This window comes from Petromyzon marinus, unplaced genomic scaffold (assembly GCF_048934315.1).
Source record: "Petromyzon marinus isolate PM22_M1 ecotype Great Lakes invasive population unplaced genomic scaffold, UKy_Petmar_22M1.pri1.0 PM_Scaffold_91, whole genome shotgun sequence".
Lineage (NCBI taxonomy): Eukaryota > Metazoa > Chordata > Hyperoartia > Petromyzontiformes > Petromyzontidae > Petromyzon > Petromyzon marinus.
This window is the reverse complement of record NW_027423701.1, coordinates 96,628-112,500: the sequence shown is the minus strand read 5'-3', so window position 1 is coordinate 112,500 and position 15,873 is coordinate 96,628. Positions and strand designations below refer to the sequence as shown.

At 54.9% G+C, this 15,873-nt stretch overlaps 1 protein-coding gene across 1 annotated transcript in view; it reads right to left on the bottom strand.

Annotated features, from left to right (window-relative positions):
- Nucleotides 1–15,344, bottom strand: part of LOC116937129 (prostate stem cell antigen-like) — a 20,802-nt gene extending 5,458 nt beyond the window's left edge. The window contains exons 1-2 of the mRNA XM_076064962.1: nucleotides 15,317–15,344; nucleotides 5,643–5,807 (exon numbers count right to left, since the gene is read on the bottom strand). Of these exons, the coding sequence (XP_075921077.1) occupies nucleotides 5,643–5,688 (46 nt within the window). The 5' untranslated portion in view covers nucleotides 5,689–5,807; nucleotides 15,317–15,344. The remainder of the gene's footprint in view (nucleotides 1–5,642; nucleotides 5,808–15,316) is intronic.
- Nucleotides 15,345–15,873: the final 529 nt, after the last annotated feature.

Here is a 15,873-nt window from a genome sequence, read left to right as displayed (position 1 = left end):
GCTCCACGTCCTCCTGTACCACGTCACTCCATCTCTTCTCTAGCCCGTTCCGCGCCCGTTTAGCCCCCTCTATCCGGCCGAACAAAAGCTGTTTCGGCATGCGGTGGCTGGGCATGCGGGCTACATGACCCAGCCATCGCAGCCTTGCCCGCCGGAGGAGCTCACCGATGGGACCTTGCCCAGATCTTTCAAGGATTTGTGAGCTCCTCACACAATCCAGCCTGGTTAAACCCAGGATAGATCGTATTCAGGCTAGCCTAAATGTTTCTAACCGGAGAAGATGTTCCATCGGGGGGTCCACGTTTCACAAGCGTAGAGAAGGGAGGGAATTACCGTGGCCGAGAAGACCTGAAGCTTAGTGCGGAGCGACAGACCAGGTAGCTTCCACACAGCGTTACGCAACCGATGAAAAGATATTGCCGCTCGACTGATTCGGAGTGAGACCTCTGCTGTTAAACTGGAGCCGGTCATAAGCATTCTGCCCAGGTATGGGAAACTCTCCACTCTCTCCACAACTGCCCCATCACCGATTGGGAGTTGTGGGGGTGGAGTGTCCGATGGTACAAAATACCCAGCCATGTGCTTAGTTTTGGTGGGGCTGATGGTAAGGCCCCATCTCTTAGTGGCACACTCCAGTCTCAGCAGCAGCATCTCCAACTCCTCCTCTGAATGAGCAGCTATTACCAAATCATCGACATACATAACGTGGTTAAGCAATAGGGAGCCATCCCTTGACCACACCCAGGCATCGATCAGCCTCCCAGAATATCTGTACCATATGGAGATTCGGTACAACTATTAAAGGATTAACGAACTACGTGGTCAAAATAGATGTTAAATAATGTGGGAGCCAGAGGACATCCCTGTCGCACCCCAAGGTGTACAGGGAATGGCTCTGACTCCCGGCGACGTAGTTTTACCCGGGCCCGCTCACCATCATGAAGGTCCTTAATGATCGTGAGCAGAGGATCAGAGACTCCGAAAAGCACGAAGAACAACCCAGAGCCCAGGCCTACTGATGGTATCATAGGCCTCGACCAGGTCAATAAAGCAGAGATGTAGGTCTTGTTGGAATTCCCTACACCTCTGCTGTAGCAGACGGACAGAAAATATGGCATCTGTCCAGGACCGCCCTTTCCTGAAACCGCATTGGGGCTCTGCAAGCCTCTCCTCAGCGTGCCTGGCAAGGCGATGTTGAATAATCCCTGCCAGGACCTTTCCCAGCACACTGAGGAGTGAGATGCCCCTGCAGTTGTTACAGTCTGTGCGGTCCCCCTTCTTAAAGAGGGGGACCACCAGGGCATCCTTCCAATCCTGCGGAACCCGTCCAGTGGTCCAGACTGTTGTTATGATGTCATATAGGGCAGTCTGTGCACAAACGCCGCCCTCCCTCAGCATTTCGCTTGGGAGATCATCTCTGCCCGCTGCCTTTCCTGGTTTCAGACTCCGGATCGCCTTCAGTACTTCCTCAAAAGATGGCACCTCAGCCAGCCACTCACAGGGAGTGACTTCTTCCAATATTTGAGGCACCGCAGCCTCAGCAGGGTCATCCCCACTTTGTGCCACGATGTTTTACTGGCTGAGGGATTTCCCCTCCCCCAGGACCTCACAGAAATGCTCAGCAAATCTGCAAAAATGTTCCTGGGGGTCGGAGATTGGATCACCGTTTTTTTCCCCTAATGATGGTAATAGGTGTTGCACTGCAGGTTACTTTTTTGATGGGGTTAAATAGAGATTTGTGATCGCGGGCCACTGAGGCAGACTCCATCTCCTCAGCAACCCGCGACCACCACCCATCTTTGCAGTGCCTCACGGCTCCCTGAACCTCCGAGTGAAGGCTGCGGTAAGCCTCCTCATTCTCTGACGTGGGATTCTGTAGCCGATGACAGTGGGCCTGTCGCTTTTTCTCAACCATCCTGAACACCTCCTCTGTCAGCCAGGGTCTCTGGGGAGGTCTGGACCGCGTACCCAAAGCAGCCATTGCAGCTGCATGAGTCACAGTCCTAAACATCGCCCATTTACCCTCGACATCAGGAGGAGTGGGGACGATGCCAATCCCAGCTGCAAACGATGATGAAATTCTCGCTTGCAACTTTCATCAGCTGAGACCAGGCCACTTTAGGTTGGAATGGGGTCCTGGGTGTACACCCACCACCGGAGTGGAAGAATGGCAGGCGCATCTTACAGATGACTAGTCGATGGTCAGAGGGCAGATCAGCTCCACGGTAGGTCCTGGTGTCAAGGACATGGGCTCGCATCCGCTGGTCCATTACTATGTAGTCCAGCAGATGTTCTTGCTTGGACCCAGCATGCATCCATTATGTTGTGTGGATGTGTCGATGCCGGAACAGCGTGTTGGTAATTACAAGCCCATGGGCTGCACAAAAATCTAACAGCCTCCTACCGTTGTTATTGAGCTGATCTGGCACATGCCCTCCAATCAGTCCAGACCAGGTGCCAGCATCATGACCAACTCGGGCATTGAAGTCACCCAACAAGATGACTCTATCCTGAGGGGCCACTTTAGCCAGCACCTGTGACAGGAGGTCATAGAAGGCATCCGACTCATCGGCCTTGCCTGCATCCCTCCACAGATATTCGTCTTCGGTTGGGGCATAAGTAATCACGACCACCACTCCTCGCCTCTGGTTGATGGGAAGGCGAGCCCAAAGTAGCCTGGGGCTTACAGCTTCCCACACCTCACCGCCACGCTCCCACGCCCCCTTCATTCGTTTGTTCAAAAGAAGAGCCACACCCTGTTGTTTGGCAGTCTGCTGCCCCGAGTAGAGGACTGTCCACCCCTCATGGTGGCAGGAGCCAGAACCGGTCCACCGGACCTCCTGAATGCCACAGAGATCCAGGTGGTGCCGGTCCAGCTCCCGACAGAGGAGCGGCAGCCTCTCCTCCGCAGTGAGCGTTCGAACATTCCACGTGGCCACACGAAGTGGCTTTTCGTTGTTTCTGGAGGAGCCCCGAGGGTAGAGATTCAATCTCCTGGCTCCGCCAATTGGGGTTTGGCCAGGAGACGTCATAGACGCCTGGCCCCCCGGGGCCTCCGGAACAAGCTTATTAGTTACATATTTCAGTCGTGGTATACTGGTAAATTTTTGAAGGTGGAGGGGTTACCAGCCCCTCGCACCCGTCCAGACAGACAGACACACACACACAGACACAGACAGGCACACACAGACACACATAGACACACACATATACACACAGACACACATAGAGAGAGACACACACAGACACACACAGACAGACACACACAGACACACACAGACACACACAGATACAGACACACAGACAACAACAACCGCCATTCGCCACTAAGTGGCGGTGACGTCACCACGACGCTTGTGCCAGGCTATGTGCACCTTGAGGCCACGTGAAGTGTTAAACGCCCGCTGGCAGGAGGTCACGGGGCAGACCCAGGTGCCACGGGTCGACTGACTGAGATGACTGAGATGACTGGCTGATGCACCACCTGTGCCCCCTACTGTGCCAACCTGCTGTGCTTTAGCCACCCGGCGCTCCGCTCGTTGTTGTGAGCGTCGCTCCTCCGCCCTCCGCTGTTGTTGGAGGGCGACTGCCTACAACTGCCCAGTAGCGTCCTTCACGAGCCTCCTCCACAGAGGACAATCTTTACACCGCTGGTACCGGTCATCGGCAAGTCCACTCAGCTCCACGTCCTCCTGTACCACGTCACTCCATCTCTTCTCTAGCCCGTGCCGCGCCCGTTTAGCCCCCTCGATCCAGCCGAACAAAAGCTGTTTCGGCATGCTGGTGGCTGGGCATGCGGGCTACATGACCCAGCCATCGCAGCCTTGCCCGCCGGAGGAGCTCACCGATGGGACCTTGCCCAGATCTTTCAAGGATCTGTGAGCTCCTCACACAATCCAGCCTGGTTAAACCCAGGGTGGATCGTAGGCAGGCCAGCCTAAATGTTTCTAACCGGCGAAGATGTTCCATTCGAGGGGTCCACGTTTCGCAAGCGTAGAGAAGGGAGGGAATGACCGTGGCCGAGAAGACCTGAAGCTTAGTGCGGAGCGACAGACCAGGTAGCTTCCACACAGCGTTACGCAACCGATGAAAAGATATTGCCGCTCGACTGATTCGGAGTGAGACCTCTGCTGTTAAACTGGAGCCGGTCACACTGACGCACACACACAGACACACAGAGACACACATAGAGACACACACAGACACACACAGACACACATAGAGAGAGACAAACACACAGACACACACAGATACAGACACACAAACACAGACACACACACACAGACACACACAGACACACACACACACAGACACACATAGAGAGAGACAAACACACAGACACACACAGATACAGACACAGACACACAAACACAGACACACAAACACATACACACACAGACACACACACACAGACAGACACACACAGACAGACACACACAGACACACACAAAGACACACACACACAGACAGACACACACAGACACACACACAGACACACACACACAGACAGACACACACACATACACACATAGAGAGAGAGAAACACACACAGATACACAGACACACACACAGACACACACACAGACACACATAGAGAGAGAGAAACACACACAGACACACACACAGACAGACACACACACAGACACACATAGAGAGAGAGAAACACACACAGACACAGACACACACAGAGAGAGACAAACACAGACACACAGAGAGAGACAAAGACACACAGACACACAGACACACACAGACACAGACACACACAGACACAGACACACACACAGACAGACACACACAGACACACACAGACACACATAGAGAGAGACAAACACACAGAGACACGGACACACAGACAGAGAAAGATACTACTACTACTACTGATGATGATACTACTACTCATGACGATGATATTACTACTACTGATGATACTACTGATGTTGATGATGATACTACTACTGATGATGATACTACTACTGATGATGATGATACTACTACTGATGATGATACTACTGATGATGATGATAATGATACTACTACTGAAGATGATACTACTACTACTGTGTGTGCAGCTTCTACTACTGATGATGATACTACTGATGATGATGCTGATACTACTACTGATGATGATACTACTACTACTGATGATGATACTACTACTGATGATGATGATGACACTACTACTGATGATGATGACACTACTACTGATGATGATGATGATGATACTACTACTGATGATGATGATACTACTACTGATGATGATGATACTACTACTGATGATGATGATACTATACTACTACTACTGATGATGATGATACTACTACTGATGATGATGATACTACTACTGATGATGATGATACTACTGATGATGATGATACTACTACTGATGATGATGATGATTCTACTACTGATGATGATGATGATACTACTACTGATGATGATACTACTACTGATGATGATACTACTACTGATGATGATACTACTGATGATGATAATACTATTACTGATGATGATAATACTACTGATGATGATACTACTACTGATGATGATGATACTACTACTGATGATGATAATACTGCTAATGATGATGATGATACTACTGATAATACTACTACTACTGATGATGATTATGATTATTCGCTCACCTCCACAGATGGCGAGGCTGACCAGGGTGAAGAGGATGATCTTCATGGTGAGATTGACGAGATGGAGGTTGTTGAGAGGTTGTTGAGTCGCTGGAACGTCGAGCGAACGTCGAGGGAACGTCGGGTTGAGTGGCGATATTGGGCGGAGCAGTAAGACTTTTATAGCTGTAGTACGAGAGGAGATACACCCACTCACTCACTCACACACTCAGACACACTCACACACTCACCCACTCACTCACCCAGCCACCCACTCAACCACCCACTCACTCACCCACTCACTCACTCACCCATTCACTCACACACACTCACCCACTCACTCACTCACCCACTCACACACTCACTCACTCACACACTCACCCACTCACTCACTCACCCACTCACTCACACACACTCACCCACTCACTCACTCACCCACTCACTCACTCACTCACCCACTCACTCACTCACCCACTCACACACTCACTCACTCACACACTCACCCACTCACTCACTCACTCACCCACTCACTCACACACACTCACCCACTCACTCACTCACCCACTCACACACTCACTCACTCACACACTCACCCACTCACTCACTCACCCACCTACTCACTCACTCACTCAACCACTCACTCACTCACTCACCCACTCACTCACCCACTCACTCACCCACACACACACACACACTCACCCACTCACTTACTCACATTCACACAGTCACCCACACACTCACACACTCACTCACTCACCCACTCACTCACACACACTCACTCACTCACTCACCCACTCACCCACTCACCCACTCACTCATTCACCCACTCACTCACTCACCCACTCACTCACTCACCCACTCACTCACCCACTCACCCACTCACCCACTCACCCACCCAATGACACACTCACTCACCCACTCACCCACTCGCTCACACACTCACCCACTCACTCACTCATCCACTCTCACACTCACTCACCCACTCAATCACTCACACACCCACTTACTCACCCACTCACAAACTCACTCACTCACCCACTCACCCACTCACTCACGCACTCACTCACTCACTCACCCACTCACTCACCCACTCACCCACTCAATCACTCACCCACTCACACACCCACTCACCCACTCACTCACACACTCACCCACTCACTCACTCACCCACTAACCCACTCACCCACTCACCCACTGACTCACCCACTCACTCAACCACTCACTCACCCACTCACCCACGCACTCATTCACTCACTCACCCACCCACTCACTCACTCACCCACTCACCCACTCACTCACACACGCACACACCCACTCACTCGCTCACTCAACCACACACTCACACACCCACTCACACACCCACTCACTCACACACCCACTCACTCGCTGAATCACCCACACACCCACTCACCCACACACCCACTCACTCGCTCACTCAACCACACACTCACTCACCCACTCACTCACTCACCCGCTCACTCGCTCACTCACCCACCTGCGCACTCACACACCCACCCACTCACCCACTCACCCACCCACCCACTCGCTCACTCACTCATCCACTCTCACACTCACTCACCCACTCACCCACTCACTCATACACCCACTCAACCACTCACTCACTCAATCACCCACTCACTCACTCACCCACTCACCCACTCACTCACTCACCCACTCACTCACTCACCCACCCACCCACTCACCCACCCACCCACTCGCTCACTCACCCACTCACTCACACACTCACTCACCCACTCACCCACTCACTAACCCGCTCGCCCACTCACTCACCCACTCACTCTCTCACTCACACACCCACTCACTCACCCACTCACTCACCCACTCAGACACTCACTCACCCACTCACACACACACACACTCACTCACACACTCACCCACTCACTCACTCACTCACCCACCCACCCACTCACTCACTCACTCACCCACTCACTCACTCAACCACTCACTCACTCACTCACCCACTCACTCACCCACTCACTCACCCACTCACACACACACTCACTCACCCACTCCCTCACACACACTCACACACTCACTCACTCACCCACTCACTCACACACACTCACACACTCACTCACTCACACACTCACTCACTCACTCACCCACTCACCCACTCACTCATTCACCCACTCACTCACTCACCCACTCACTCACTCACCCACTCACTCACACACTCACCCACTCAGACACTCACCCACTCACCCACTCACCCACCCACCGACACACTCACTCACCCACTCACCCACTCGCTCACACACTCACCCACTCACTCACTCATCCACTCTCACACTCACTCACCCACTCACTCACTCACACACCCACTTACTCACCCACTCACCCACTCACTCACTCACCCACTCACCCACTCACTCACGCACTCACTCACTCACTCACCCACTCACTCACCCACTCACCCACTGAATCACTCACCCACTCACACACCCACTCACTCACCCACTCACTCACCCACTCACCCACTCACTCACTCACTCACCCACTAACCCACTCACCCACTCACCCACTGACTCACCCACACACCCACTGACTCAACCACTCACTCACCCACTCACCCACGCACTCATTCACTCACTCACTCACCCACCCACTCACTCACTCACTCACCCACTCACCCACACACCCACTCACCCACTCACTCGCTCACTCACCCACACACTCACTCACCCACTCACTCACTCACCCGCTCACTCGCTCACTCACCCACCTGCTCACTCACACACCCACCCACTCACCCACTCACCCACCCACCCACTCGCTCACTCACCCACTCGCTCACTCACTCATCCACTCACACACTCACTCACCCACTCACCCACTCACTCACACACCCACTCACCCACTCACTCACTCAATCACCCACTCACTCACTCACCCACTCACTCACTCACCCACTCACTCAGACAATCACTCACAGACTCACACACTCACTCACCCACTTACTCACCCACTCAACCACTCATTCACACACCCACTCACTTACACAATCACTCACTCACCCACACACTCACCCATACACTCACCCACTCACCCGCTCACCCACTCACTCACTCACTCACCCACTCACTCACTCACCTACTCACTCACTCACCCACTCACCCGCTCACCCACTCACTCACTCACCCACTCACTCACTCACCTACTCACTCACTCACCCACTCACCCACCATCTCACTCACCCACTCACTCACCCACTCACTCACCCACTCACCCACTCACTCACCCACTCACTCACCCGCTCACCCACTCACTCACCCACTCACACACTCACTCACAAACTCACTCACCCACTCACTCACCCACATCCCTCACCCACACATTTACTCACCCACTCACCCACACACCCACTCACTCACTCACCTACTCACTCACTCACCTACTCACTCACTCACCCACTCACTCACACACTCACACACCCACTCACTCACCCACTCACACACTCAGTCATACACCCACTCAAACACCCACTCACTCACTCACCCACTCACTCACACACTCACACACTCACCCACTCACACACTCACTCACCCACTCACTCGCCCACCCACTGACTCACACACCCACTCACCCACTCACTCACCCACTGACTCACTCACCCACTCACTCACTCACTCACCCACTCACTCACCCACTCACCCACTCACTCGCTCACTCACTCACACACCCAATCACCCACTCACTCACTCACCCACTCACACTCACTCACTCACTCACCCAACCAACCACTCACTCACTCACCCTCTCACTCACTCACCCACTCACCCACTCACTCACTCACCCACCCTCCCACCCACTCACTGACTCACTCACTCACCCACCCACCCACTCACTGACTCACTCACTCACCCACTCACCCACTCACCCACCCTATCACTCACCCACTCACCCACCATATCACTTAAAACCTCACCAACTCACTAACCCACCCACTCACCCACCCACCCACTCACTCACCCACTCACCCATTCACCCACTCACTCACTCACCCACCCACCCACTCACTCACTCACCCACTCACACACACTCACTCACTCACCCACCCACCCACTCACTCACTCACCCACTCACTCACCCACTCACTCACTCACACACCCATCCACTCACCCACTCACACACTCACGCACTCACTCACTCCCCCACTCACCCACTCACTCACTCACCCACCCATCCACTCACCCACTCACCCACTGACTCACCCACTCACTCACTCACCCACCCGCCCACCCACTCACCCACTCACTCAGTCACACACCCACTCACTTATCCACTCACACACCCATTCACTCACATCCTCACACACTCACCCACTCACACACTCGCTCACTCACTCACTCGCCCACTTACTCACTCACTAACCCACTCACTCACACACTCACACACCCACTCACTCGCCCACCCACTCACTCACACACCCACTCACCCACTCACTCACCCACTCACTCACTCACCCACTCACTCACTCACCCACTCGCTCACTCACCCACTCACTCACTCACTTACTCACCCACTCACTCACCCACTCATTCACTCACTCACTCACTCACCCACTCACTCACTCACTCACCCACTCACCCACTCGCTCCTTCACCCACTCACTCACCCACTCACTCACCCACTCACCCACTCACTCACCCACTCACTCACTCACACACCCACTCACCCACCCACTCACTCACTCACTCACCCACTCACCCACTCGCTCCCTCACCCAATCACCCACTCACTCACACACCCACTCACCCACCCACTCACTCACTCACCCAACCAACCACTCACTCACTCACCCACTCACTCACTCACTCACCCACTCACTCACTCACTCACCCACTCACTCACTCACCCACCCTCCCACCCACTCACTGACTCACTCACTCACCCACCCACTCACTGACTCACTCACTTACCCACTCACCCACTCACCCACCCTATCACTCACCCACTCACCCACCATATCACTTAAAACCTCACCAACTTACTAACCCACCCACTCACCCACCCACCCACTCACTCACCCACTCACCCATTCACCCACTCACTCACCCACCCACCCACTCACTCACCTACTCACACACACTAACTCACTCACCCACCCACCCACCCACTCACCCAATCACTGACTCACCCACTCACCCACCCACCCACTCACTCAACCACTCACTCACCCACCCACCCACTCACTCACCCACTCACCCACTAACCCACTCACTCACTCACTCACCCACCCACCCACTCACTCACCCACCCAGACACACACTCACTCACTCACCCACTCACTCACTCACCCACTCACTCACCCACTCACCCACCCACCCACTACTCCCCCACCCACTCAATCACCCACTCACCCACCAAATCATTCACCCACTCACCGACTCACTCACCCACTCACTCACCCACATGCTCACTCACCCACTCACCAACCCACTCACCCACCCACTCACCAACTCACCCACTCACTCACTACTCACCCACCCACTCAATCACCCACTCACCCACCCAATCATTCACCCACTCACCCACTCACTAGCCCACTCACTCACTCACTCACCCACTCACCCACTTAACAACACACTTACTCACCCACTCACTCACCCACCCACTCACGCACACACTCACCCACACACTCACCCACCCACACACTCACTCACCCACACACTCACTCACCCACACACTCACTCACCCACTCACCCACTCACCCACTCACTCACCCACTCACCCACTCACTCACTCACTCACCCACTCACCCACACACTCACTCACCCACTCACCCACTCACCCACCCACCCACTCACTCACCCACCCACTCACTCATTCACCCACTCGCTCACTCACCCACTCACGCACTCACTCATCCACCCACTCACCCACTCACTCGCTCACCCACCCACTCACCCACTCACCCACTCACCCACCCACTCACCCACTCACCCACTCACCCACCCACTCACTCACTCACCCACTCACTCACTCACTCACCCACTCACTCAGTCACCCACTTGCTCACTCACTCACCCACTCACCCACTCACCCACTCACCCACTCCCTCACTCACCCACCCACTCACCCACTCACTCACTCACTCATCCACTCGCTCACTCACTCACCCACTCACTCGCTCACCCACTCGCTCACTCACTCACCCACCCACTCACCCCCTCACTCGCTCACCCACTCGCTCACCCACTCACCCACTCACCCACTCACTCACCCACCCACCCACTCACCCACTCACCCACCCACTCACTCACTCACCCACTCACTCACTCACCCAATCACTCAGTCACCCACTTGCTCACTCACTCACCCACTCACCCACTCACCCACTCCCTCACTCACTCACCCACTCACCCACTCACCCCCCCACTCACCCACTCACCCACCCACTCACCCACTCACCCACCCACTCACTCACTCATCCACTCGCTCACTCACTCACCCACTCACTCGCTCGCCCACTCGCTCACTCACTCACTCACCCACCCACTCACTCACTCACTCACCCACCCACCCACTCACTCACTCACCCACTCACTCACTCACTCACCCACTCACCCACCCGCTCACTCACCCACCCGCTCACTCGCCCACTCGCTCACTCGCTCACCCACTCACCCACTCACCCACCCACCCACCCACACACTCACTCACCCACCCACTCACCCACTCACCCACTCACCCACTCACCCACCCTATCACTCACCCACTCACCCACCATATCACTTAAAACCTCACCAACTTACTAACCCACCCACTCACCCACCCACCCACTCACTCACCCACTCACCCATTCACCCACTCACTCACTCACCCACCCACTCACTCACTCACCTACTCACACACACTAACTCACTCACCCACCCACCCACTCACCCAATCACTGACTCACCCACTCACCCACCCACCCACACACTCAACCACTCACTCACCCACCCACCCACCCACTCACTCACCCACTCACCCACTCACCCACTCACTCACCCACCCACTCACTCACCCACCCAGACACACACTCATTCACTCACCCACTCACTCACTCACCCACTCACTCACCCACTCACCCACCCACCCACTACTCCCCCACCCACTCAATCACCCACTCACCCACCAAATCATTCACCCACTCACCGACTCACTCACCCACTCACTCACCCACATGCTCACTCACCCACTCACCAACCCACTCACCCACCCACTCACCAACTCACCCACTCACTCACTACTCACCCACCCACTCAATCACCCACTCACCCAGCCAATCATTCACCCACTCACCCACTCACTAGCCCACTCACTCACTCACCCACTCACCCACTTAACAACACACTTACTCACCCACCCACTCACCCACCCACTCACGCACACACTCACCCACACACTCACCCACCCACACACTCACTCACCCACACACTCACTCACCCACACACTCACTCACCCACTCACCCACTCACCCACTCACTCACCCACTCACCCACTCACTCACTCACTCACCCACTCACCCACACACTCACTCACCCACTCACCCACTCACCCACCCACCCACTCACTCACCCACCCACTCACTCATTCACCCACTCGCTCACTCACCCACTCACTCACTCACTCATCCACCCACTCATCCACTCACCCACTCACCCACCCACTCACCCACCCACCCACTCACCCACTCACCCACCCACTCACTCACCCACTCACTCACTCACTCACCCACTCACTCAGTCACCCACTTGCTCACTCACTCACCCACTCACCCACTCACCCACTCCCTCACTCACCCACCCACTCACCCACTCACTCACTCACTCATCCACTCGCTCACTCACTCACCCACTCACTCGCTCACCCACTCGCTCACTCAATCACCCACCCACTCACCTCCTCACTCGCTCACCCACTCGCTCACCCACTCACCCACTCACCCACTCACTCACCCACCCACCCACTCACCCACTCACCCACCCACTCACTCACTCACTCACCCACTCACTCACTCACCCAATCACTCAGTCACCCACTTGCTCACTCACTCACCCACTCACCCACTCACCCACTCCCTCACTCACTCACCCACTCACCCACTCACCTCCCCCACTCACCCACTCACCCACCCACTCACCCACTCACCCACTCACTCACCCACTCACTCACTCATCCACTCGCTCACTCACTCACCCACTCACTCGCTCGCCCACTCGCTCACTCACTGACTCACTCACCCACCCACTCACTCACTCACCCACCCACCCACTCACTCACTCACTCACCCACTCACTCACTCACCCACTCACCCACCCGCTCACTCACCCACCCGCTCACTCGCCCACTCGCTCACTCGCTCACCCACTCACCCACTCACCCACCCACCCACCCACACACTCACTCACCCACCCACTCACCCACTCACCCACTCACCCACTCACCCACCCACTCGCCCACTCACCCACTCAATTACTCACTCAGTCACACACTCACTCACCCACTCACCCACTCACCCACCCACTCACTCACTCACCCACCCACTCACTCACTCACTCACCCACTCACCCACTCACCCACCCACTCACTCACTCGCTCACCCACCCACTCACTACATTCATCCACTCACTCACTCACTCACCCACTCACCCACTCACCCACCCACTCACTCACTCGCTCACTCACCCACTCACTCGCTCGCCCACTCGCTCACTCACTGACTCACTCACCCACCCACTCACTCACTCACCCACCCACTCACTCACTCACTCACCCACTCACTCACTCACCCACTCACCCACCCGCTCACTCACCCACCCGCTCACTCGCCCACTCGCTCACTCGCTCACCCACTCACCCACCCACCCACCCACACACTCACTCACCCACCCACTCACCCACTCACCCACTCACCCACTCACCCACCCACTCGCCCACTGACCCACTCAATTACTCACTCAGTCACACACTCACTCACCCACTCACCCACTCACCCACCCACTCACTCACTCACCCACCCACTCACTCACTCACTCACCCACTCACCCACTCACCCACCCACTCACTCACTCGCTCACCCACCCACTCACTACATTCATCCACTCACTCACTCACCCACGCACCCACTCACCCACCCACTCACTCACTCGCTCACTCACCCACTCACTCATTCACCCACTCACTCACTCAACCACCCGCTCACACACTCAATCACCCACACACTAACCCACCCACTCATTCACCCACTCACTCACCCATTCACCCACTCACTCACTCAGTCACCCACTCACTCACCCACTCACTCACCCCCTAACACAAACACAAACTCACTCACCCACTCACTCATTCACCAACTCACTCACCCACTCACTCACCCACCCACTCACTCACCCACCCACTCACTCACTCATTCACTCACTCATTCACTCACCCACCCACTCACTCACTCATTCACTCACTCATTCACTCACTCATTCACTCACCCACTCACTCATCCACTTACTCATCCACTCACTCACCCACTCACCCACCCACCCACTCTCTCACCCCCTAACACAAACACAAACTCACTCACCCACTCACTCATTCACCAACTCACTCACCCACTCACTCACCCACCCACTTACTCACTCATTCACTCATTCACTCACCCACTCACCCACCCACTCACCCACTCACTCACTCACCCCTTAACACAAACACAAAATCATTCACCTTCCCAAAGGACCGCACCCTAATTAATGTATTTATATATTATAATAATAATAATTAATGTATTTCGTGCCCAGAATGTTTCTGAACCGGTTTTTTTACTAAATGTACAAACACACACACAGATAAACATCCCCCAGGTAGCATCTAACAGGCTGCAGGGGCAAGTGCTGTTACACACACAAACAAAGCTCCCTCAGGTAGCCTCTAGCAGGGCTGTAGGGGCAAGTGCTGTCACACAGACACAAACAAAGCTCCCCCAGGTAGCCTCTAGCAGGGCTGTAGGGGCAAGTGCTGTTACACGCGCACACAGATAAAGCTCCCCCAGGTAGCCTCTAGCAGTGCTGTAGGGGCAAGTGCTGTCACACAGACACAGACAAAGCCCCTCCAGGTAGCCTCTAGCAGTGCTGTAGGGGCAAGTGCTGTTACACACACACGGACAAAGATCCCCCGTGTAGCATCTAGCGGTCTCTGTGTGTGTGTAACAGCACTTGCCCCTACAGCCTTGCTAGAGGCTACCTAGGGGAGATTT